Source organism: Lissotriton helveticus, chromosome 6, assembly GCF_964261635.1.
Source record: "Lissotriton helveticus chromosome 6, aLisHel1.1, whole genome shotgun sequence".
NCBI lineage: Eukaryota > Metazoa > Chordata > Amphibia > Caudata > Salamandridae > Lissotriton > Lissotriton helveticus.
The window spans coordinates 493,137,172-493,161,993 of NC_136067.1; the positions used below are offsets into that span (position 1 = coordinate 493,137,172).

At 43.9% G+C, this 24,822-nt stretch overlaps 1 protein-coding gene across 1 annotated transcript in view; it reads right to left on the minus strand.

Annotated features, from left to right (window-relative positions):
* Positions 1-12,430: 12,430 nt before the first annotated feature.
* GCLC (glutamate-cysteine ligase catalytic subunit) overlaps positions 12,431-24,822 on the minus strand; it is a 291,987-nt gene continuing 279,595 nt past the window's right edge. The window contains exon 16 of the mRNA XM_078647946.1: positions 12,431-13,923. Within this exon, the coding sequence (XP_078504072.1) occupies positions 13,715-13,923 (209 nt within the window). The 3' untranslated portion in view covers positions 12,431-13,714. The remainder of the gene's footprint in view (positions 13,924-24,822) is intronic.

Sequence of the window (24,822 nt, forward strand, 5' to 3'; positions counted from 1 at the left end):
ACCCTCTCACCGAAAGACATTAAAGGAGCCTTTGACTACCTCCACTGCCACTTCACCTGCGACTCCACAGAATCATAAGCCCCTGCATAGGCCACCGACCATCAGCCCAAACTCCAATGCATGCTACTCAACGTCTGCTCTCTGGCCAAGCTTGCAATCAAACTTGGGGACATCACCACCACCAGCCCTCATAGTGTTCCTCACAGAGAACTGGCTCAAGAGCTCCTCAGACCCCAACATAGCCACTGTCACTCCAACCCGCTATAAAATTACCTCCACATACCGGACAGGCCTGAGGAGGAATTGCCATCATTCACAAAGACATCATCAGGCTCACTACCTCCGACAAAGCGCCCCCACCCCCCCATCCGACATGGAAAACTTAAGCTTTCTCCTACAAGCCAACGCAAAATCAACAGAGGTACCCTCGCCTAAAGACCACCAGGACTCTGACCCAGTTTCTGAAACACCGTTTGCAAAATCATTGCCCCCCTCACCTTGGAATCCAGAAATTACCTCTTCCTCTATGACCTCAACTTCCACCTTGAAGACCCACCAGACACCAACTCGGCCATACAGCTAGACTTCATGGACAACCTAGGGCTCAAACAGATCGTCCCCAATCCTGCGCACATCGCCAGACACACCCTTAACCCGATCTTCTTGCCCATTAACAAGAACCTGTTCAGCCACACAACCGAGTTCACCTGGATGGACCACAGCATCGTCCAATCCCTCATACCCGTCACCCAACAGGCCATAGCCCCTCCACCGCAGATGGAACACAATTACCGACTCCCAATGGATGACCACCCTCAACGCTACCACCCTCTGCATCCGATGACGTCAATCAAGCAGCCGCTCACCTATCCGAAAGGATCACCACTAGAACTGACTCCATCGCATCCATCAAAACCCTCAGCAACAGAAGAACCAACAAGCACACCAACTGGTTCACCCCCAAACTCAAAGGAGAAAAAACGCAAATGCAAATATCTGGAGTGATACTGGCACACCAGCAGAGACCCACGCGACAACACAGCCTTCAAAACCGCTCTCAGCCTACCACCACACCAGAGAAGCACAGAAAGCAGCATTCACCATCCGCCTCCAGTCACTAACCACTACCTAATCGACAGTCTTAGAATTCTCCTCCCCAGACGCCATTGAAAACACCACCCAGCCCTCCCAGTCCCTCTGCAACTCACTTGCTGACTTCTTCCACACCAAGACTGCCAACATCTACAAAAACTTCAAACCTTGGCTGCCACAACTGGACCTCCCACTCCTCTCACCAACCTCCCGCCCCACTTCCTGACCGACTGGACACCTCTCTGCACTGAAATTACAACACCCATCATGTCCTCAATCCACTAGGGCGCTTCCACTGACCCTTGCCCCCACCACGCCTTCAACCTCAGAAACAAAGTAATCAGACCTCTGCTCACCAGCATCAACGCAGCATTCAGCTCCGCCACCTTCACGGAAACCTGAAGGCACGCTGAAGTCAAAACACTTCTGAAGAAGTCCACGGAGGACCCATATGACCTCAAGAATTACCGCCCCATCTTGCTGCTCCTCTTCCGGGCCAAGGTACTGGAGCAAGCTGTCTGCCACCAACTCACCAACTACCTGGAATCTAACCACCTGCTCAACCCCTCCCAATCCAGTTTCCACCAGAACCACAGCACAGAAACCACCCTTATACCCGCTACGGCTGAAATAAGAGCCACCATTGACCGCAGTGATTCAGCAGCCCCGATTCTCCTCGACCGGTCAGCAACCTTCGACAGCTTCCCATCACCTCCTCATCCAAAGATAACATAACGTCGGCATCTGCGGCAACGCCCTCAAGCTGCTATCCTCTTTTCTCACCAGCTGCTCTCAGAGAATCCGCCTCCCGCCATTTACCTCCGATACCAAGAACATTATCTGCGGCACACCACGGGGCTCCTCACTCAGTCCCACACTGTTTAACATCTACATGCTTCCACTGGCACCCATTGCTCAGTCTCAACTTCATCTCTTATGCCAATGACACCCAGCTCATACTCTCCTCGCCATTGTCCCCGCATCCATCGTACCCTGAGCCGGAGAACGCTCAGTCTCCTACCTCGCAGCCAAAGCCTGGAATGACTTCCCCCAATAACCTCCGAACATCTACCTCCCTTGCCTATTTCAGGAGTAGGCTCAAGACCTGGCTGTTCCAGTAGCTCCACCTCACGCAAGCGCCTGGATAACCCTCAGGGTGATTAGCACACTCTTACAATTTCTAATTGATTGATAGTGATATGCTTTCGCCTTCATCAGCACCATGGGTACGAGAGGAAACATTGGAAAGGAATAAGCAGACATTTGATCAGGTCACTGAAAAAGGCACTCCCAGCTGATTTAACCTGTTGGCGAATTACTGTCATTTCTTGAGCCTGTTGGAGTATTACTGGCATTGCTTATTCTCCCTGGTGACAAACAGGTCTATTATTAACTATTTGGTAGGGATATAGATCCCACTTGTGGCAAGAGCTGTGGGCACCACTTGGCGAATCTTCCTTGTCCTACTGGCACTCAGGAAGACGTTCCACTGCAACGTCTATTTTGTTGGTGATGGTCAGGCCCCACAGCATCTTGGCCTCTTTGGATTGTGTACGGCACTTCATTCCTCCTTGTTTTGCAGTGTATTATGCTGTGTTGAACAGGCCGGCAATACAACTGTGATATGTCTTGCTAACCTCAGAAGTACCAATTGAAGGGCCAAACTATTGCCCCATAGCTCAAAGAGATTGTGAGAAGTTGCTTCACCACCATTGACCTCCTGTGGACAGCTCATGCGTGTGGGTCCCCAAACCTATTCTATCAGTGGAAGGTTGGAACAGAATACTGATTTTGAAGTTTGAAGGGAACCTCTAAGCCTTCTGTAACCACCATGCTATTCCTCCATGAGCCAGTCTGCTTCCACTGGTGATATAGCCGCTGCTGAATACGCCCTATGCTGAGCTCGCAGAAGGGAACCAGGTTGATGCAAGGCAACATAAGACCTTGGAGGGATTTTTATGTATGGACGGGCATCATGTCCAAGAACCACAAGGCCTTTGCGTGGCCTAATGTTTTGTCGTTTCTTTGGAGAGATAGGTTTTGCCAGTTGAGCAACCAGGTTGCTCCTAGGAAATTAACTCCTCATAGGACGTCTAGATCTTTCTCGGTATTCAGGGTCAATCTTAGTTCCTAAAATAGACCGGCTGTAGAGGCACAATTCTCTTTCTTAGATTACGTTTTTTTGCCCAAATGGAAGCATTTCAGAGTTGTTGGTGTTGCCCCTTCATGGTTCCCTTTAGGAGAAGGTTCTCTTAATGTAGTGCATGCAAATGCAGATGATGTTTTTTGACGAAAGGTAATGGAATCCATGCCTTCCTGCATAGGACTGCTCTTCCTTTGAGCTGAGGGAAACGGGCACTGGAAACATCCATCACTGTATCTGTGATGGCAGCTGATGCATTTGCACTGTAGACAATGGCCTTCACTTCTTTTTTTCTGTCTTCATGGATACAATTGAGGAGGTGCAAAATGCCTTGCCACATCGAACATTCATACTGGCTGAACAGTCCAAAGCATTTGATAACCATAGAGCCGACCCAGGATCCCCAAGTTGTCAATCAGTCTGCCATCTCGGTCTGAAGGGGCGCACTCTAGAAAGACAGGGTTTTTTTTTCTATCTACAGCGAGACGCTGCCATAATGACAGTCACGTTTGGGATGGGCAGTCAAGTAAGTTGGCACAAATGCTGGTGCTTTGTATTTCCTTCCCAGGTGAGGAGCTGCCTGAACTGCGGCCAGTGTATGCATCATCTTGAGACCTTTCAACCAGATGTAATCCAACATCCGGATGGATTTAGTAAATTTGTGAGGTTGCTCCATAAAATCATATAGGCAACATTGCTATTCTACAGTTGTCATGGGGTGATTCAACTTTTTTGCTGTTCTTTCCAGCGAGGCATCAAATTAAGCAATGTTACTTGGAGGCAAAATAGGCTCTGCTGGCAATTTATCACCGTCTCCAGAGAGAATGTGGTCCTCCAACGCTCCATTATACCCATGATCATCATCCTGTCCTTTCCAAAAAGTTTGCCTCCTTCATCTGCATTTGACATTCAAGTCCCAAGAAGGACTAATGTCCCTAGCTGTTGGTGGAACAAGTGGATGTGGAGGGGCAGGCACCTCTTGCAAAATTTGCGTTGTTGCCACCTTAGGAGGAGGTGGCGTCAGTGGAGCTTGCTGTTGAAGTAACTTTTGAAATGTTTCCAGCATGTTCATTAATGCAACTGGTACCTGAATAGTTGGTGGTCCTTATATATACATGTTGTGAGTACAATTGGTCTTAACTTAGTAGCCTTCACTTGGAAACGTCTGTGGTCAATACTCGTACTCCTGCTGATGAGCCTCATAAGGTTCCACCTCAAATTCAAGTACATAGTGTAAACCTATTTCAGCAGGACTGTACGCTGTGTCGGACACTTGATCCTGGTTGCAGACTCTAAATCTAGTGTCTGCAACTGAGGGTGTGTAGAAATCTTCAGTGGCGACTGCAGTTTTACTTGCAATGTTATCCCTTGAAGGTCATTATGGGGGACAAGGTGATAAGGTGGCTTCTTGCTTACCAAAGTCGACAGGATGATCAACCTGTGACATCAATGACTTGGGGTAGAACAGCTGGATTTGTGTGCAGGATATGCATTGCACTTTTTTAAAGCCTTTTCTGAAGAAGGCTTTATTTGATGGTTAGAGAAGGTGGATGTGGAAACTTTTTCAGTAAATTACAGCTCAGCAAGCCTTGAAAGCTTCTTTTATTCATTGAAGAACTGAGGTGTGAGGCAGTTTTCATAGAATTGTTCCCAGTGGAGGGGGAATAGCCATTTGGAAGTGAGAGTTCCCTTCCTTCCCAGTAAAAGAACCAACCTCCTTTCTCGGTCTCTAGGTGTTTCTGAGGAAAGGTTTTACACAGGTCAAAGAGAAACAATTCGTAAGATAAGAACAATACATGCATTGATCATGAGGATTATCAGTGTAGATCTTCGGACCACAACCTGAGCAGGACTTAAAGAAATCAGTTTTCTTTTACAGCCATTGCAGCAGTGGGTCAGAGTGGTCCTCCATGGCCAATCCAGATATGAAAGTCTCCGAAATTCCCTGAAATAGCTCAGTTTGTTGAACTATGAAGATATGGCTGACGGAAATCCAGGGAGGACAAACTAAAGATGTAAAAGTGACCAATATAAGGTCTAACCCAGATTAGCAAAGCTATTTTTAGGGACTCCCTCATACACGGGTGCTTGGAGAATGAGTTTTGATGGTCTCTATGGGAAGGAGAGTGCAGTACTTCCACCTCACTGGCTGAAGTATAGGTCGTTTCAAAAGTGCTGGATGTGCTACTAAACTGACACTGTTTTTGAGATCAATGCTCAGTTTAACATGTTTTAATGCTATTTAATGTTATCAGTGATTCCCACCCTGACGACAGGGAATGATTTAAGCAGGTGACTATATGGGAGATCCAATGCTGGAGGAAAAAATGGAACAAGTCTGAATATATGTGTGCACGAGTGTGAATGTAAGTTTCTATCAAATGGCAGCTGTTGAATAGACTACTTTTGATTTTAATCCTTTTACAGACCCAGTTTCGAAGAGTCCAGGAACATTGTCCGTGTGGTATCAGATAATGTTGCCCCTTGTTGAGGCATGTCTCTAATCGGACCACTGTCAGTTATCTCTCCTTCTGAGGCACATTTACCTGTGGGACTCAAAAGCAAAATAGGAAGCCAGTGTGAGTTAGAGCTGGATTAAATGCTTCACCCCCATTATTTTTCATAGAGGTTTTGTCTTGTGCAGGTTCAGAGAATCCAGGTTTGAGGAAGACTGTTCCTCAGAATACTGCAATTGCCTAGTAAGTTACTTCAGTGGAGTCCTTATTCTCCTGGCCTGACAAGGGGTTGCTTGCGGTGAATGCTTGGGTTTGTATTTGGGACATGAATGGGTATATGGAAGGGCATAACGTGCAGATTTCGGACCGTTTACCTGTACCAATGGATGGTGTGTTTGTGGGGGTCAGCCCCTCACAGTTTGGCCAGTCCCAGGCAGGTGTAGAAGAGATTGAGGTGGATGGAACAAGTATATACTAATACAATCAAACATTTGTAGCATACAGAATGACAGATATTAACTATAACTAAAGGAGAGTATTTCACAAAAGGGACACTGAATTACAACAAATACGCAACAAAAGCAAAGCTCGAGTTAGCTAGGATGTTACTCAGGGTTCGAGATGAAACACATATGTTACCCACATTTTATGCCTCTATAATTTTGAGCTATACATGCCCCAACCCCTCAAAACATCTGGCCCTGCTTCCGACATACAGTGGCTGAAGAGTAATGGGAGAACCACATACAACATGAACTGACCACGTTACACAAGAAAAAAATAGAAATAAACAGGCCTCCTGTGAACCACAGCCCTCAACATATACACACCCATTAAAAATAACAAGCATTTACAATGCAACGGTCTCGCCTTTGAAAAAGTTAGAGCTATTGGCATTGTAAATGAGAACATTTTTATTTATGTGCTGGTTTTGAAAACAGATAAATAAATGGCACTGTCATTTACAATGCCAATAGCTTAATTTCTCGCAAATGCCACACACAAACACAGACCCACACAGAGTCCCACACACATACATACCTACAGAGCCACACACACACGCATACAGAGCCACACACACACATACACAGCCACACACACACATACAGAGCCACAGACACACACACACAGCTACAGACACACACACACAGCCACACACACACACTTCATCCACCCACTAAGTCCATCCACCTAGCCACCACTCAACTCCATTCATCCACTGACTCCATCCACACCTTGTCAGGGGTAGTAAGCACTATATAAATACAGTTACAAAACAATACATAAAACAAACTTGAGCAAGTACATGACAGCCTGCGCGACACTGCTTGCGCAGTGAACGCCAGGCTTCGACCTGAAAAGTAAAGTTCATTAAGCGCCCTCAGATCAAAGGGCTCGCCCACTCCTCCCACCGTCGCCAGGAATCTAATTAAAAAGTGGACGGCTGGCCGAAAAGGCACAGTCAGCACCTTTTGGGGTGGGTGATCGGGGGCTGCAGGGTTTCCAGCCACAGCGGTGTTCAGTTCTCATTTAAACATACCTTAGTAAGGGAGGGGGGGGATGCTTCAAGGAGGGGTGGGTAGTCAGAGTTAACCAGTGTTCCCATGTTAATGGTGGAACATTCAGCAATTCCTGTGTTTGTTTTTTAACCGAAACAGCACTTTGTGAGCTGGGATCTATCGCCAATCCTGCATAAATAACAAAGAAAACGTGGAAACATATGCTTCATAATGCCAAGTGCTTTGGGTTAATAAAAATGACAAAAAGTAATATCCCAACGAGGTCACTTGGTAGCTGTGAATAAGTCCACCCCGTAGCTGGGTTTGGGGTGGTACTGCTTTGAATGATGGTTCTGGTGGCCTAGGGTTGCCTTACTGCTTTGAGTGTGGTTTAGGGTTGAGGTGCTTGCAGTGTCCACCACCTGTGGCAGTCCCTAGGCCAACTGGCCTTGTTGGGGTAGGACGCCCTGTGTCCCAGTGTCAGGGGGGGCCTAAACGTGGCAGCTGCCCACTAAGTGCTGGGCAGCTGTAACAACAATGATGGGGCCAACGTGGAAGCCTCACAGGCTCTGAACAAAGGAAATGCCCCCTGAGCCTCGTGGGCTCTCAAAACAATTGTGGTGCCTGGCGCCTCTCTGGGCTCGAAGACAAATGGGGCGCTGTGAGCCTCTCTGGGCTCGAAGAACAACTGTGGCGCCTGGAGCCTCTCGGGGCTCCTCAACAAAACGTGGGGCCAGGTGGGAGCCTCGCAGGCTCAAGAAATGAGTGGGCCCTTTGGAGCCTCACTGGGCTCTAGAACTAAGAACTGCCTCTGAGCCTCTCGTGGGCTCGAATTAACAATGCCCGCTGGAGCGGGCCGCTCCGTCACCACCGGAATGCCGCCTGAGCCTCTCGGGGCTCTTCAATAATTTGGGCCTGGTCAGGGAAGTCCCTTTCGGGGGACTCTGCATCAGGTAAGGCCCCACGGGCCTCTTAGCGCACGCACACACTCGCACTGGAGGGGAGGGGCGGACACCGGCAATGTGCCCCGACGCCCCCCTCTCCTTTTCGGCCACTCACCGGAACGACGGACTCTGGTTGCGGCTGAAGGCCGCCTCGCTGCTATCTTCACCGGCGGGACTCGGGGGAGCCTCGCTCCACTGTGGCACTCCTCCGGCGGCCGCTCTTCGGCCGGTATACTCCGGGGCTCTCCCTCGCTCCTGGGAGCCCCGGGGGGGAAGCTCCTTAGTCTTCCCGTCGTCTCGCCCCCGGCCTGCCTGACTTCCTGTGCTGAGGGCCGCCAATGGCAGCGCGGCCCTTGGCAGGGAGGCGGGCACAGGGCCTCCTTAGCGATCTCCGGGCCAGCGGCGGTGAAACACGGGCTCCCTCTTCAAGCTAATTATAAAGCGAGGTGGGCACTTGCTGGGGGCTGCAATCCAGGGGGCCAATGCCGGGTGGGCACCGGCTAAAACAAATAAAGCGCTCCCAAGCGCTAGTGAACAAGATGCAGCGCTCCTAGGCGCAAAAGTAAAAATAAAGCGCTCCCAGTGCTCGTGGCACAATTACAGCGCCCCTAGGCGCTATGAGGAAAAAGCAAAGCGCTCCCAGGCGCTTGGAGGCCAAAAGAAACAGACATTGGCCAGCGGCCTCAGTGCACAGCCCACTCCTGCAAAAGCCACGAACAAATGATCAAAACATGCCGTCCCCCCCCCCCCAAAAAAAAACACCCGCCCACCGCCACATGACGTTCGCAAAGGGGCGGAGCGAGAAAAAAATCACCGGAACGCCCACGAATCTGCTCCGAGAATTACTGACAGATCTCTCTTCCAATGGCTAGCCTCCATTTATGGAGATAGCCAATGGAAGAGAGAGGCGGGTGAAAGCCCCTTACTGAAAAACATAAGATTTCTCCTGCGCGACACTGCTGCGCAGTGAACTCCAGGCGAAACCTAAAAATCTTGCCTCCTGCCTGCCACCCACCCCCACAACCCTCTGTTCGATACCAGCCCCGCCTGCCCAAAACCACACTCTCCACCTTGACACTGAAAGCAGAGTCTGTGAGAACCACTCAGCAGCATTCTAGGACATTAACGTTTTCTGTGTGGTCACCTCAAATGTTTTGCCTTTTACTGGGGCCTACATTTATGCTGGTTTTAGAACTCTGTGCCTTTTGCTGGAGCCTACATTTATGCTGGTTTTAGAGCTCTGTTCACTTTACACCTGCTAACAAGAGGTAAAGCACCTGTGCTCGGGAGTACTTCAATTGTTTAAGAAAAAGTGCCTGTGCCTGAAATTCTGCTCTGAAACCGGTGCAATTAAACATCGATAGGCATGCCAAGACTAACAGTCTTTAATCCACTACCAGCCACTCCCTGCCCCTTTATCTTGCACTTTCAGGTTCCCGTTTTCTCCCTTTGTGACAGATTTGCAGCCAATCTTCCTCAGTCTTTTTTAATTTGTGGTTTCCCCTCACTTGTACTCTGTGAATATCTGATGCAAGAAATAAGTGCTAGTCCCCAGAAATTAGTGCTGGTAGGCCCCACAGCTCAAATTAAGCACTGGTGCTCCCCTTTTAAGCATTGGTGAATTGGAATATTCCTAATTGGTATTTTAAATGACCTATAAGACCCTAGTATATGCTCCAAAATGTACCTCAGGCCTTTACATTAATTGTTACTTGTGGAATGCAGTTCCTTTTTTGCCATCCACAACAGTGACAGTGTAAACTATAGCTTCAGACCTACCATAGTAGTGTGCCTGTCAGTTTAAACCTTGCAATTAGTCCTGACAAAATAATTTTTTTTAAAGTCCTGCCAAAATAAGCCTATTTGACAGGTCAAGACCTCCCTTTTGAAATATTAACAAGTGAGCCCTATGTAGGTCTTGGAGCCGATAAGACAGGATGCATGGTATTTAAAGTAGGACTTTTTTTTTTGCAGAGTTTTATATAGCGCGAACTAGACCCGAACCGAATCAGGTATCAGAGCGCTTTACATATTTTCCAGTTACGTTACATGAGGACACACTTTCATTTTAGGCATGGGGAGATTAAGGGATTTGCCCAGAATCACAGGAGGTTTTGGCGTCGTTACCGAGGCTCGAACCCAGATCCCCAGGTCCGAAGACGAGCGCCCTAGCCGTTAGGACAACTCCTCTCCCCACTCCTCTCCTCACAGGACTTGTACAAATGTAATGCTAACAGTGAGTAGCTCTTAAAACCTATTTTTCACTGTGGCAGGCCAAGCTATCCTAGATAGAAAAACAGAGCATAAATTAAAAATTCTAATACTGTATCTCAGGAATGGGACTGGTAAGAACAACTAAACAACTATTTTAATAGCTGTTAATAATCCAATTCAAAGGTGAAGTCAGAATTATGATATTTGTCAAAAAATGTTACAGAAAAGTAACTTTTAGAAAGTGACCTTTTCCCTGCCTGAGGTTCCTACAGGCTAAATTTGTATTCGCTCTGCAACTTCTACCAGCCAGTAATTAATATTTGATTAGATGCGAAATGCTTCCCAAGAGCAAACAATAGGGTGACTTGAATGGGCAGTGATGATTCAGAGGAGTCATAAACTTGACAAAAAATGCAGGGTGGGGCTGCAAGAATCCATTCCAACATTTCAGTGTCAAATCCTGCTTGAATGGTCTGCAACTTTTTTTTCATATAACAAATCGGGCTTACTTGCTTTAGAAGAATACAGCTATGGTGAATTTGGGTCTTTAAGGACTAAAGTAAGAAGGTAAACATCTTTAATGATGCAAACCTGGTTGGTTTATCCGATCCACTCTATTGCATTCAGCATCAAATTGCACCTAGGATCCGATCTACTGTGGCATTTACTATGATTGGCACTTTATGCTTCTTGGTGCTATTCCTACTAAAACTTTACAAATTCATACCTCCAGTTTCCCTTATTGGATTGTTGTCATTTTGCCTATTTACTTTTACTCAATTTTCCAAATGAATTTTGGGATTTTTACTGTTTTATTTAATTGTTTACATTTTTGGTACTGCATAAATACTTTACACATTGCACTTAGTTAAGCCAGTCTGCTCGGTACCAAAGCTACCAGGAGGTTGAGGACAGGTTAACATAGTGAATTCTGAGAGTTCACCTTGACAAAGGTTGTGAGTATTCTTTGAGATTGGTAATGACCCACTCTGAATAATAATCTAATTTCTATCATACACAGGTTGTTTTGTCCTGTCAGCATGGGTCTGATGACCTAATCTGACAGAAGAAAAGGTGCTTGATACAGTCACAGTACCTCCCACGATCCTCCGCCTCATTCGGGTTTGTGAAGAAGGTGGGTGAGACCATCAACTGTCATTTCACTGGGCCACTCAGGAGACGCAGGGGAGGTAGTGGAGCCAAGGGAAAGTGAGTACTTCCCCCGGGTGACATCACAACAGTGGGAACACTTTGGTTACTCACTGCTGTTACATCACTGTAGTGAATAATCAAATTTCCATCTGGCTTTTCACTGTACAGGCATACTATGGAAGCTATATATATAACCACCTTAAAATTTGTGGAGATAATCTCCCTACAGTCAATTAGTTTTAGTTCTGGAATCGGATCACATCTGTAATAAGCAATGATATAACTATTCGCTTGCCATTATTTAGTAAAAGCATACAGTGATGTCTGAATGATAGCAGATAGACTTCTTACCTGTGCCCATTCATCTGCCAAAAAGTTTGAAAGAGGAGTCCATGCATGAAAAAACATGAACATCCTGTGGCTTTGGCAGAAAAGAGGACTGGAGCTTTGTGGTCTCTGACATGAGAGGTTGGGGACATCTGAACAGCTGCAGCCTCTGTAGGAGAGGTCTGTGAATACACAGGGAGCTGTCTGGCACTGCCTCTCAGCCAGGAAAGGCAACATATCAGCCCCTTTATCTCTCACAGTTCTGAAAAATGAGAGGCCATACAAGGAGGGGAGGGAGGGGAGGGACTCCTCATACAACATAACCTACTCATAGGGTGCTACATTATAAGAATATAGAAAATCTGGAAGGAGTTTACTTGTCACTATAAAGTCAGTGGGTGCTCAGCTTATGCTTTTATGTGGCCATGGAACTCCTTGGTGTCTTGTATCATTGGTATATGGTTCAGTTGTGGGTACCTTATCCTTTAAAACACTCTACATGTCAGGATGAAATCTCCTGCCCACAGGGCAAGCGAAAGGCAAAGACAGTAATAGTTGGAATACGACAGTACCTCAAAGTTACTAAATTTCCTGAAAAAAAAGTAGCCTGCAGTTTTTTTTTTATTCGGGTTTTCAGTCTGCAACAGTGTTTCTTCATCATAGGTCTTTTACCGAAAACTATTACGGTCGCTTACAACCTGATTAACACATGGTAATTGAACACTAAAGGGGCAACTTAAATCTCTGTTAGCACATCAAGACACACAGCTTTAATGCATTCTTATTACAGATTTTTTAAGGTATGTGTCCAACTCCCTAAATAATTCTTCTCTATCAGCTGATATACAATTGAACACAACATTACAGTCTCATATCGATTTGCATGAATAGCCTATTTATAATTCTCAATGATATTAAAAGCAAAATGTTGCATTAACATTTTTCCACTGTAAATAAAAGCTTCAACGCCAGACTACACTCTACCCAAATTAAGATCAGAGAAGAAAGGCAATAATGGCTTCAGAAATACAAAATAATGTGTTATTAATGGCAATGAATACAGTAGACCCAAATGTCTAGGTTGAATTTGTCAAATAACAATTTCTTGAATTGTCTATTAAAACAGCGTTGATGCTTTTGACACCAGCAGCAAAGAATATTTTGCTGTTGTACAATTAAAAACCTTTCCTTGCAGAACAAAATGACAATGGGTAACTAGCCTAAATGTTTCAAAGAAACACAAAATACCTAAAGTAAAACAATAATGCATCAATTCTGTGCATGTGCTGTGCAGATCGTACTGTTAGACTAAAGTCTTCGGGAAAAGAAAGGAATGTAATTAAGATCCTGAGGGCAACATTCCTCCCACAAACATGTTATTACAAAATGACCTTTTTAATAGACTATCCTCCAAATGGTCCACTTGAGAAAGAGGCAAGGATAACGCCAATACATATACATCTGCTAAATTTCTTGGAAATCATGAGTTGGATTTGAAAAAGGTACATCCATCAGTACATTTCAGTAAATGGTTAACGTTCAGTGTTTAAAAAGCATATAATGTACAAATACGGGTACGCTACATTTACAAAGCTATAAGACAGTGATTGAGTTTACATACAAAATGTACAGGCTGGTTCACAATAACTTTTGATACAGTGTTATTAAAATACATTGGTAATCTTAAAAATAGTTTACTATTTACACATACACTGTATAAACAAACTATGAATATACCTTAAGGATGCCGACAATTATTTATTTCGGCAAACTGGACCAATTAATAGTGCAAGATATGCCCAACTAGCCTTACATCAAGAAAATAAAGTGGTTTTCAAAAGAGCTCTCACGCAGCCATGAGAGAACGCATACACTACACTAGGCTTGCTAAAAAGAAACTGTTTGATTTGCACTTAATTTTATTTTGTTAACGGATATTCCGTGCAATTCTGGACATTCAGCCTGCTCATTTGCTATTTGGTTGCACTTCACAATAAGGTCATAATTGATTTTATCCGTGATAAAACTATCTTGCTTGTAGTCCGGATGATGTGCAACAAACTCTCTCATCCAGCGTGCGACAGTCATCAATTCCCCTTTGAAAACAAGACAACACCAATATTAAAATATAGACAGGTGAAAAAAGGCACTGCTTCACATACGAACACCACTTATTCTCTTCAATAACTACTTAGATAACACTTCCTGAATGATTGATTCTGTGGTGATTTACTGCCTTTGATGATCAAACATCATTACAATGTAAACCTCAGATAAAACCATTTCAAACAAAAAAAATGTCAATTATGTATGTGATGCCAGAACAAGCAGTTTATAACAAAACTACAAAAGAAAATCTATATTGTAGTGCCATATGTTTAACAATTCTCCTGCAAACAGAATAGCTACTGCTCTGTGAATAGGAAATAAGGTCAAGGCATCTAAAGAATTCCCATGAGATATTTTTCAGTACAGTCCACAGATAGCCCTTCTCTCATGTTTTTAAGAGTGAAAACTGTATAGAATAGTAAATACCAAATAAGAAGCAAGTACACGTGATTGCGGAATTCTTTGCTAACCCTTTAATTAGAGGATGATCAGTGTCAGCATGATGCTGTTGGTGTGGGGAGTAATACCACCAGAAGCCCCTAGCGTCAATGAGAGGATAAGGAAACGTGAGGTAAAGCTTTCTCTGCAGAAGGCTGTTCCTTACAGAATCAGTTCTTTTGAGTAAGGCAGCAGGATATTGAAATAGGTTGAGGCTGAGCATATTTCATTATGTGGTTTTATATAGCATTGGCATTATTCAAAGCTTTAGAGAGTTTTACAAAAGAAACAGATCATTACACAAGACATATAAGGAAAATTCTACTTACCCTGAAAGTATCTGTTCTTAGCAACCCTAAATGGCAATACCTTGTGTAGGACTTGCAGGGCAAATTTCTCATTCGTGGAGTTGTTGATGTTTCCTGTCGAGGTCTGCAAATACACTGTCCACCCCTGGAAGCTGTACTGCCATGAGGCTAATGTTGTGGCAGAATACCCAATGCCAAAAACCACACGTCAAGGATGGGCTTGAGAGCACCATCCCATTTGGGGATAAGAAAGCGGAGAGAGAAGACACCACTCCCTTGTCATTCCCTTGGGCACCCTCAGACGATTTCTTTTTTTTTTTTAAGGATGAAGTGCAAATCTTCCTAAATGAGAGTTGTTCTTTGCTGAGAGCGTGTGTACTTGGTAGCATTTTGGGAGGGGGTGTGTATAGTTTGAGATAATAGCAGTGTTGGACCACCACTAGAACCTACTGGCTGGATGTGAATTGTTACCCAATGAGAGATGATATCATATATCCTTTAACCCTTGGTGTAGTTTGCGTAGTAGCGCTACGCGTAGCAACACAAAGTGCACTTCACACTACGCGTAGCTACGAAAGAAGATGATACAGATGCTGTTCGCACTGATTGCACAGTGCCAGATGCTTGTCCACACTGTGCAATCATAGCAAACAGCATCTTGCACAGTGCAAGAGGTCGTTTTCTGCCGCTCAAGTAGATGTGTACTCGAGCGGCAGCTTTCTAAACGCGGACTGGTGGTTTCTCATTGCGAGTGGTCACGAGCATACGCGACCACTCGCAATGAGAAACCTGACCTCCCCGCGTTGAAAATTTCGCCGGGAGGGTTATTTTCCACACTCGCGATCGGCAACTTGATGTTGCTGATCGCAAACGAGGAAAAAGTCTCGCCGGGATGTTGATATTGCTCGCTCACGTTTGCCAACTTGACGTTGAGGACCTCGAGCAAGCAAACAATGCCCGCTACGCATTTTTGCACTGTGCTACGTGCAATTCGCGTAGTGGCGTAAACTAAACAAGCTCCGCTAGCGAGGCGTAGTCCTACGCCCAGGGTTAATATCCTTCCACCAAAAGAGGATGTGGGATCAGAGGGAGGCAAGGCAAGTCATTCTTTTGAGCTGGCAGCTATTTTGCTGGAGCAATATTGGCCCCTACTCCTGTAGAAGCCTTGGTCTTATACCCTCCAGCTTGCTTGTGGAAGGGCTGCTGCTGCTGCTTCTGGTAGGAGGGGGGTTTCTAAGGTGATTTAGCTTCTCCCCTGGGCTACGGTTTACGAAAGGGGCCCATGTAAGAAGTGGTATGGTGGAATTGCTGTGTCCTTAACTTTTTCCCCCACAATCTGGTCAACCTGAGGCCAATCTATATGTAGAGTAAATAGTTCACACACACTTTCCAAACATGACTATATATATATATATATATTCACTGAAAAAACCACAGGTTATAGACCATATATATTTAGGAATTAGCATTTAGAAAACCTTATTTTACTCACACAAAACCATTGAAATTCCATATATAGTTAGTTGCACTAACTATATATCGTGCACCCGCAATCCACTGCTGATGATGTCACATATTACATCATTCATGACATGGTCAGTGACATCACTGATAACAACATCCAGTGATTTTTTGTTTCTATAAAGTTTAAATATGTCTTACATATTGAAGAATGAGTGGATGTGTAAGTGTCTGGACGAAGGATTTAGTAGGTGCATGACTGACTGTATGAGTGAGTGATTAAATGTGTCTCACTGACTGCATGGGTTAGTGACTAAACTGTCTTAATTTGTGCATCATTATGTCTGTTGTTCTGTAAACTGCTGCATGTGTTGATCAGTAGCTATATGAGTAACTATATGGGTTATTGATTGATTGCCCAAGTATTTGTATGGGAGACTGAGTGTGTGTGTGTGGCTAGCTGGGAGGTGTGTGACTCTGTGCAGATCAATCTGTACTTGTATCAATGATTGTATAAGAAGGTAAGTATGTGTTAGTATATGTTTGAAAATGTAAGGTGCTCTATGTTTAACTGTATAGACAAGAAAATGGAAGTGTCATTGATTCTTTACAGGACTGACTAGGTGTGTGAGTAACTCCATGGATGAGTGGCAGACTGTGAGTGTCTGTATAGGTGTATGAGTGCATATGATAGTGTTGTAAAGATGAGTGATTGTATGTATGAATGATTGTATGGGTGAATGAGTGAAGGTGTGTGTAGACGTAGCAATCAGTGAGTGCGTATGTAGTAACTAGTATTGGTGTGTCAATGGTTTCAAAAATTATACTCTCTTTTTAACACTGGGTGAAACAGAGGTTATATTAAAATGTGAGGAGATGCATTGTATTGTCACATGAATGATATCATCAGTGATGTGGTCATTGATGTCAAATGAGATGTCATCAGTGATGTCATCAGTGATGTCATTTGAGATGTCATCAGTGATGTCATCAGTGATGTCACTGACCATGTCATGAATGATGTAATATGTGACATCATCAGCAGTGGATTGCGGGTGCACGATATATAGTTAGTGCAACTAACTATATATGGAATTTCAATGGTTTTGTGTGAGTAAAATAAGGTTTTCTAAATGCTAATTCCTAACTATATATGGTCTATAACCTATGGTTTTTTCAGTGAATTTTCAAGGTTTTGTAAATGCTAATTCCTAACTATATATGGTCTATAACCTATGTTTTTTTCTGTGAATTTCATTGGTTTTTTAACAGCTAATATCTGTAGCTGTAAAATGTATTCTTCTTTAAATCCAAAAATATATTTTATATGTTTATGAATAATTTTTTTTTTTTATATTTTTTTTTCTTCGTTCCCGCTTCGCGAATCGGGAAGCTTCCCGTTAGCTGACCTTGATGCCGCGAAATAGACCGCGAGCCGGTAAACGTTTCTTTACCGCAAGTGCCGCGTTAGAAAACAACATCGTGACGCCTCCCGTCCGCATGACGTTTCACGTTGTCGCGTGATACGTCATATGACGTGCTACGTTAGCGAACTGGTACGCGAAGCGAGTCGCAAAGCGCAGGTTTCTGGAAGCAAACCGGGAGGCCCTGCAAAGCGCTTAACGTAAACACAGCAAGTCATGTGACTTGGTAATAACACTTTTCATTGGTTCATTTCACTTTTGGTTTCCTAATGATGTAAGACTAGGTCATATAATCTAAAATGAACACTTTTGATTGGTTGAGAACTCTTGTTTTTCCCAAATGATGAAAATCCCTCCTTCTTTCCTCACTCTGACTTTCATCATTGTGAGAGAAAGACCCTTTGTGATCACTGAGCAATGGCTTCTTTAGTAGCTTCAGCTGGTGCTTCCCCACCACCTCCACCACATCCAAGGAAGAGTGGACCACCTGCTCAAGTTATAATTCAACAAGAAGAAGAAGAAGAGGAACAGGACGACGAGCACGAAGAGAGGCAGTTTTTGCCTGAGCAGCCCAGGACGTCTCACCGGAAAGAAAACTTCATTTGGCAATTTTTTAAAATTCCCAAAGGTCAGAAAAAAGTAAATGCAAGATACGTAACTTGCCTTATATGTCAAGATAGACTGTCCAGAGGAACCGAGAAAAAATACAGTTTCGGAAACTACACAATGCATCGCCATATGACTAGGTGGCATCCTAACAACTACAGTGCTGCACAGTTTCGGAACGACCTAGATAATCTCCCTATTATGGCCAGAAGATCTGTTGTACCGGAAGTAACGGGACCAGAGGGCAGGGAGATGGTGCCAAATATACAAATGAAATTTGGTGAAGTAAAACACACCTGCGTATTTTGCGATGGATTCATTTCCTACGGAGAAAAAAGCATCACTCTGATCAACAGAGCTATTGACTATCATATGCAAGTTTGTACGAAACGCCCAAAATAATAAATACTTTTTTTTTTGTTTTGTTGCTCCTGTTGAGCCCTTTACAATGAATCGTTTTCATTGCCCCCTCCAAGAAAAACCCAAAAAAATATAAAACTTCAGAAAAATTCAAAAAAAGTAAAAAAATGTTCCGAAAAATAATAAAAAAAATATAAAACAACAAAAACAATAAAAAAAAAAGTTCTTTTCAGAACTACCTACCCGTTATTAAAAAATTGGTACAATATTTGGAACTGTGCCAACCTCTATTTCTCTTAGTTCGCTTCCCAGTTCGCTCGCCGGTACGCGAACTAGAAGCGAACCAAAAACAGTAAGTATAAGGGAAGGAAACAGACACTTATGTTAAAAGAAAGACAGCTAAAGGGGAGTAAACTAGAGATACTATTACCCGTAATCCACTGCTGATGATGTCACATATTACATCATTCATGACATGCTCAGTGACATCATCAGCAGAGGATTGCGGGTTTTTTGGCAACGTGCCTTATCCACGGTTTAATAACGCTGCCTTTTGCTTTATATAAGTTTTCAAATTGTATGAAATATATACCAATAGGTCGTTATGAACCTTTAGGTAGTGCTTTTCTTCATGAGGTCTGGTCGCTTCCATACACATACAGATGTTTCAAAGATGATCAAGAAGTTTATCTGAATGGAGAGGAATGCACTGAGACGCCAGATCATTCACTAATGTGTAGGCACATACAGTTACACGGTTCATGCAACAAACACCGACCAAATATGGCTTGCGTGTTGCAAGGCACGCCAGTTCCTGCTATCATCCCCACGTTCAAGTTGTTGGAAAATGGTAGTTATTTGATGCTCAATAATGAAGATTGTTCTGAGTTAATTGAAAAGGGTCTGCACCTCTGTACGGGTGTTCGCTATGTGAAGCACGAAAGTTTCACGGGCCGAACTCAAGGCCACCTCTCTCTGAGACAAAAGAGCTCTTATTCTTGCCATGCCGTTGAAATCTGTCCCAAGGTTGGTATTTGTGGCCAGATTGAAAACTCCCTATGTTCATGTGTGGGAGGAAATAGAACATTTCTGCAGCAAATAACCCGTTCACTTACTGTTACGATAAAAGGAATACTTTTAATTCAGATTTGCCTTTCAATTTCAGCAAGATGGTTCCGACTATCTTTAACGCATCCTCCACAAAGACCCTGGCGCACTTTTTTAAAGTTGTTACCAGTGGTCTCGTGACTTCATTTGAGAAAATCTTTGGAGTCATCCCTGCTTCCTTTCATTTTCTCCACTCCGGTTCGTGGATTGGCATTTTTACTTGCATTACCAGCGGACGCTCTTGTGCTTTTTTACATTTTTAAATATGGATGTCCCTCCTATGCAACCTCCCACCCTGCAGCTGCTGACACTGTTCCGCAATCGCATGCTAGAATATTATGGCACAATGCCGTTGGCGATATTAAGCACGGCATATGGATTATCTTTTCGATTCTCCTACTTCACCTGTGTCCAGCCTGTATTTCACTGCCTGACCTGTGATTTCGATTGGGCCATTGATTTGTGTCTCTGCGGACCGGTTTCTCCTGACGTCGACTTTAATCAGCTGATGACTCCTATCATTACTCACGAGTTGGTTTGTCCTGGCGAAAGGATTATGGCTGTGGCATTGATGCATGGACTACTTGGTCCCTGGAATTTACTGGCGGCAGCACAGTCTTTCTTGGAACACAGCTTTCTTGAAAACCCACCGAGCTGTCCTCTGATGGTGATAGAGGATCCGGTGCTGGGAGAGCACGTATGTTCTTTTCCGCTTTTAAATTGGATGGCTGAACTCTTTTCGGATGAAGACGGTGACTTCCTATTGGAGGCTGTTGCAGCTTATTTTGCATACACAGTTATGTCATAGACCTTTTTCATGTTTGATATGCTGAGTACTAGCATTTCATTGACAATTCATTGACTTATTTGTCAAGTTTTTATTATTTACCTTGCCTATTGGCTTAAGACTCGATAAAGTACTTGGCTGTTTTATTTTTCTTTAGCATTAAATTTTCCTAGTTTTTAATGCTTTACCTTGCGGACCGTCCACATATAAACTTGCAATCTGCTCTCATGAGATGGCACTTCTATTATCTTATTCAGTTTGTTTCCGGATCATGGGGAGGTGTCATCTAGGTCCTGGATATCTTTACACCGTGTTAAGTTAGCATGGGCTCATTACCGGTTTAAACGCCATTTTTCCTTTTTTGCAACTTCTGCACACGACACTTAGTTGTTGCTTTAGCTTTCCACCTAGTAGTTCATCGTGGTTTACATGAGAATAATATGTTATTGCTCTACTATCTGCTTTGCTTGTTAAACTATATCTGTACAGCGAGTGCTAAAGTTTCAAGAACAACACGATACAGAATTGTTATGAGGTCTGATCTCCACGACTTCATACTCATAACATAAGTGCAACTTCTGCCAATTCTGGGCATGAGGCGAGTTTTATATTGCTTTGCCGAACACACATACACAACAGTTGATGCGGTTCACATGAAGAGAGAGCTGGTGTATGCTGATGTGATTCCTTCAAATCTAAGACACTAAAGTATGGGCACGCCCTAAACCAACACAAAGAGACCTTCTTAGCAAATAATATAATATGTGTATTAGGGAGGGTGAGATATAAGCAGCCGCGGGCCGTGGAGGGAGTTACGGTGAGGCAGGGAGGCGGGGAGGGGGAGAAGCAGGGTGGAGCCCTCTCTACCTTGCCCCTCCCCCTCCCCGCCTCCCTGCCCCACCGTAACTCCCTCCACGGCCCGCGGCTGCTTATAAGTGTTGCTAACTCTTATTCATTTACAGCATGTTAACATACTGTCACCATTCGCTTTTTATGTACTAGTAACTATGCTGGTAATTTTGCTACTGATAATATGTGTACTTCTATTATCTAAGATACTACGCCTGAGAAGACGGCATTAGTAAATAAACATTTCAAATACACATGTGTTCTTCTTAACTCCATGTTCTGGTTTCTAAGAAATATATAACGACCGACTGTTCATGAGTTCCACGTATCCTGAGGTACTATAAGTTCATATTCTGGATTGTCTAAACATTGAGAGTTTGTTATATCCAATGTCACACTGTACCTAGCTTGCTAAGGAGTTTTTGATTACTAACGTGAGTTTTGGGACACCCTAATTCGCCGAGGTTCCAATCCTCTGTCCACAGTTCTGTGTGAGAACAGAAACCCTGCGACAGGGGCACCCCCGACCCTTGCTGGAGCTTCATCACACTTGCGATACAACTCCAGCAATGCGCCACCTTTACGGCACAGATACATCACGCATCTGTGCTGTTTTTGCCCCTTGATGCGCCGCATTGTAAATGCAGCACACCATAGGTGACGGAACAGCGGCACAGAATGACTAACACATCCCTGGTGATGCGCCAGTCATCATAAATGTATCCCTATGCTTCTTATCTTGTTAGAGATGAACCGCCATATGTATCATCAAAGTTTTTTGCATTTCCTAAATAGCGAACTTTAAGGAATAAATAGCGATTCTTTACCATTCCTAGTTTGCGATTAGCTATTTGCTAATTACAAATTACCCATTCATTTCCTTCATTTCCATAGGGCGGTTGGACTCACTTTTAGCTCGAACGGCTGAATGGATTTCCACGAAACTTGGCAAAATTGTAGGGACTGGTAGCCCGATGTGCCTTTGCTATGTCTCAAGATATATGCTCCAGTGGTTTTTACGAAAATTAACTTTGAAAAATATATATTGGGCTACATTGGCCTATATATATGTTGGAGCCCAAATGTAGCCCAATGTAGCCCAATGAAGCCCAATGTAGCCCAATGTAGCCCAAAGATGGCCGCCAGACACACAAAAAAAAAATGTAGCCCAAATATCAGCCAGATGTAGCCCAACTATAGCCCAGTGACAGAATGACCAATCAGCTTCGCAAACCTCCGTTACGCGAAGCGGAGCGCTGTTACAGATATATATCTTTTTTTGAACGTTAATTTCTCAAAATCCACTGGAGCACATATATTGAGACCTAGCAAAGGCACATCGGGCTACCAGTCCCTAATATTTTGCCAAGTTTCGTGCAAATCCATTCAGCCGTTCGATTATTATTATTATTATTTTTTTTTGCCCCGCGGGGCCCTTTTAAAACCTCCACATCAAACCTAGGGGGTCAGCGAGGATCTACTATGCCCCCTTATAGTTATTTCCCCCTTTGTTTTGACCTCCTCTTGTCTCTCGATCCTACCGAGAGACAAGATGGCGGCCGCTACGGACTTTTTGGAATGTTGACAGACGCCGGAGAACCAATCAGCTTCGCTTCACAAAGCTCCGTTGCGCGTAAAGTACGCGAACCGGAGCGCTGCCTGGTCCGTTGTTACAGATATATATCTTTTTTTAAACGTTAATTTCTCAAAATCCACTGGAGCACATATATTGAGACCTACAAAAGGCACATCGGGCTACCAGTCCCTACAATTTTGCCAAGTTTCGTGCAAATCCATTCAGCCGTTCGGGCTAAAAGTGAGGCCAACCGCCCTATGGAAAACTCAATGTTAAAAACACGTTTTGGGACCCCCCTTTTTTCTCGGCCCCCCCCAAATTTTCAAGGGCTGCTCAGAAACAAAATGTGCCATTTTCCTGAAAATTTCAGCCAATTCCGTCCACAAACGCCAAAGTTAATAGACATAGAATTTTCAAAAAACCCATAGAGAAAAAATCCTAACTATATATACCTACTGGCGACCGCCAGTAGGTAATATATATATATATATATATATATATATACACACACACACACCTACACCCCCCCCCTCCCCTCCCCCCCTCCCCGAGGAGTGGTATACCAATGCGGAAAAAGCTTAAAAATTCTCGATGTGTATCCAATTCACCTTGTGCATAGTAATAAGATGGTCCCTGACTCTGGCAAAACTGAAAGGTCTATTTGGATACTTGATGGAAAGGCTGTGGCAAATGATGTTCCACATGTAGTGAATTTTGCCTAAAATTAAGAAATTCTAGGAACAAATATCCCAACCAATACTTACAATTTTATAAGCATATTTAGAACTATAACTCGAGCCCCCGTCACGTACAGTTTTTTCCTCAATAAATTTAATTGCAAATGTCGCAGTGATATAATTAATGTTGTCATTGAAGATGACAGGAGTGATGTAATATGTGGGATAATTAGCAGTGCATGGTAAGGGTGTGTTATAGCTACCTTAGGCAGACCCCCAGGATAACGCAACATAGATTTTAAATTATACAACATTATTCCGCCACTTTATTTTGCTAGTATTCATTCCTATTCAGCCTAAAATAAAAAAAAACTATTTAAGCAGAATATTCCACTTTGAAATAGGCATGTTTAAAGTGGCTGCAGCTCTATGGAAGGACGGCTCCAATCCTACCCTCGTGTGAGGGGGCCATATTTCTCCTTAGGATGTTCTAGCGCCCATTAACGCACCCCTACTGGGGCACCGCTGCCTCCCAGACCCCCGAGATATGACCCATCTTCATCAGGTGCCCCAGGGTGCAGGATAGTATTGGGTGGTGGTGCATGCATGTTAAATTTTGCTCTAGGCAGATCGGTGGCTTGGGGGTGGTTGTAAAAGCGCTTTCACAATGCAGCCCCCACCTCCATGTGACTTACAGGTGCCGTGTGTGCAGTCTACACCTTTAATTTGAGAGTACACCCACCAAAGCCCGTCTGCTAGCAACCTTTCTCTCCATGCAGTGGAGTCCCTACACAGACAGAATAAAGATCTGACGGGTTCATTGCTGTGCGTGCACTTATTGTCGTTGAATTTGAATACACAGCTCAGACTAAAAACTGCGATGGATTTTATTCCTGAGTTTTAAAATAATTGAATTCCTAAAACTCCTATTACATCTCCCATCCTCCCCTTCCCAAAAAGAATCAACAGGAACGCTAGAGCTTACTTTTCAATGGAAAAGTAAGTCCACAGAGCTGCGATCTTGCTTGTGTATTCAAATCTCATCCTTTGTCAAAGTGACATAGGAGGTCGTTTTAATCAATAATAGATGTTGAAGTAGGACTACAGTGCCACCAAAGAGAAAAATTATGATGATTGACCAGTTAGAAATAGTTTGCATTGGATTAACTTGCTAACATGTGGGTTTTGGACAGCTGCACTATTACGGGGAAAATTCCAGTTAGTATTTTTAATTTGCTGATGTCTACAGTATTGGAAGGGTTTCAATTTAGCATTGGGGTTATCAGTGGAATT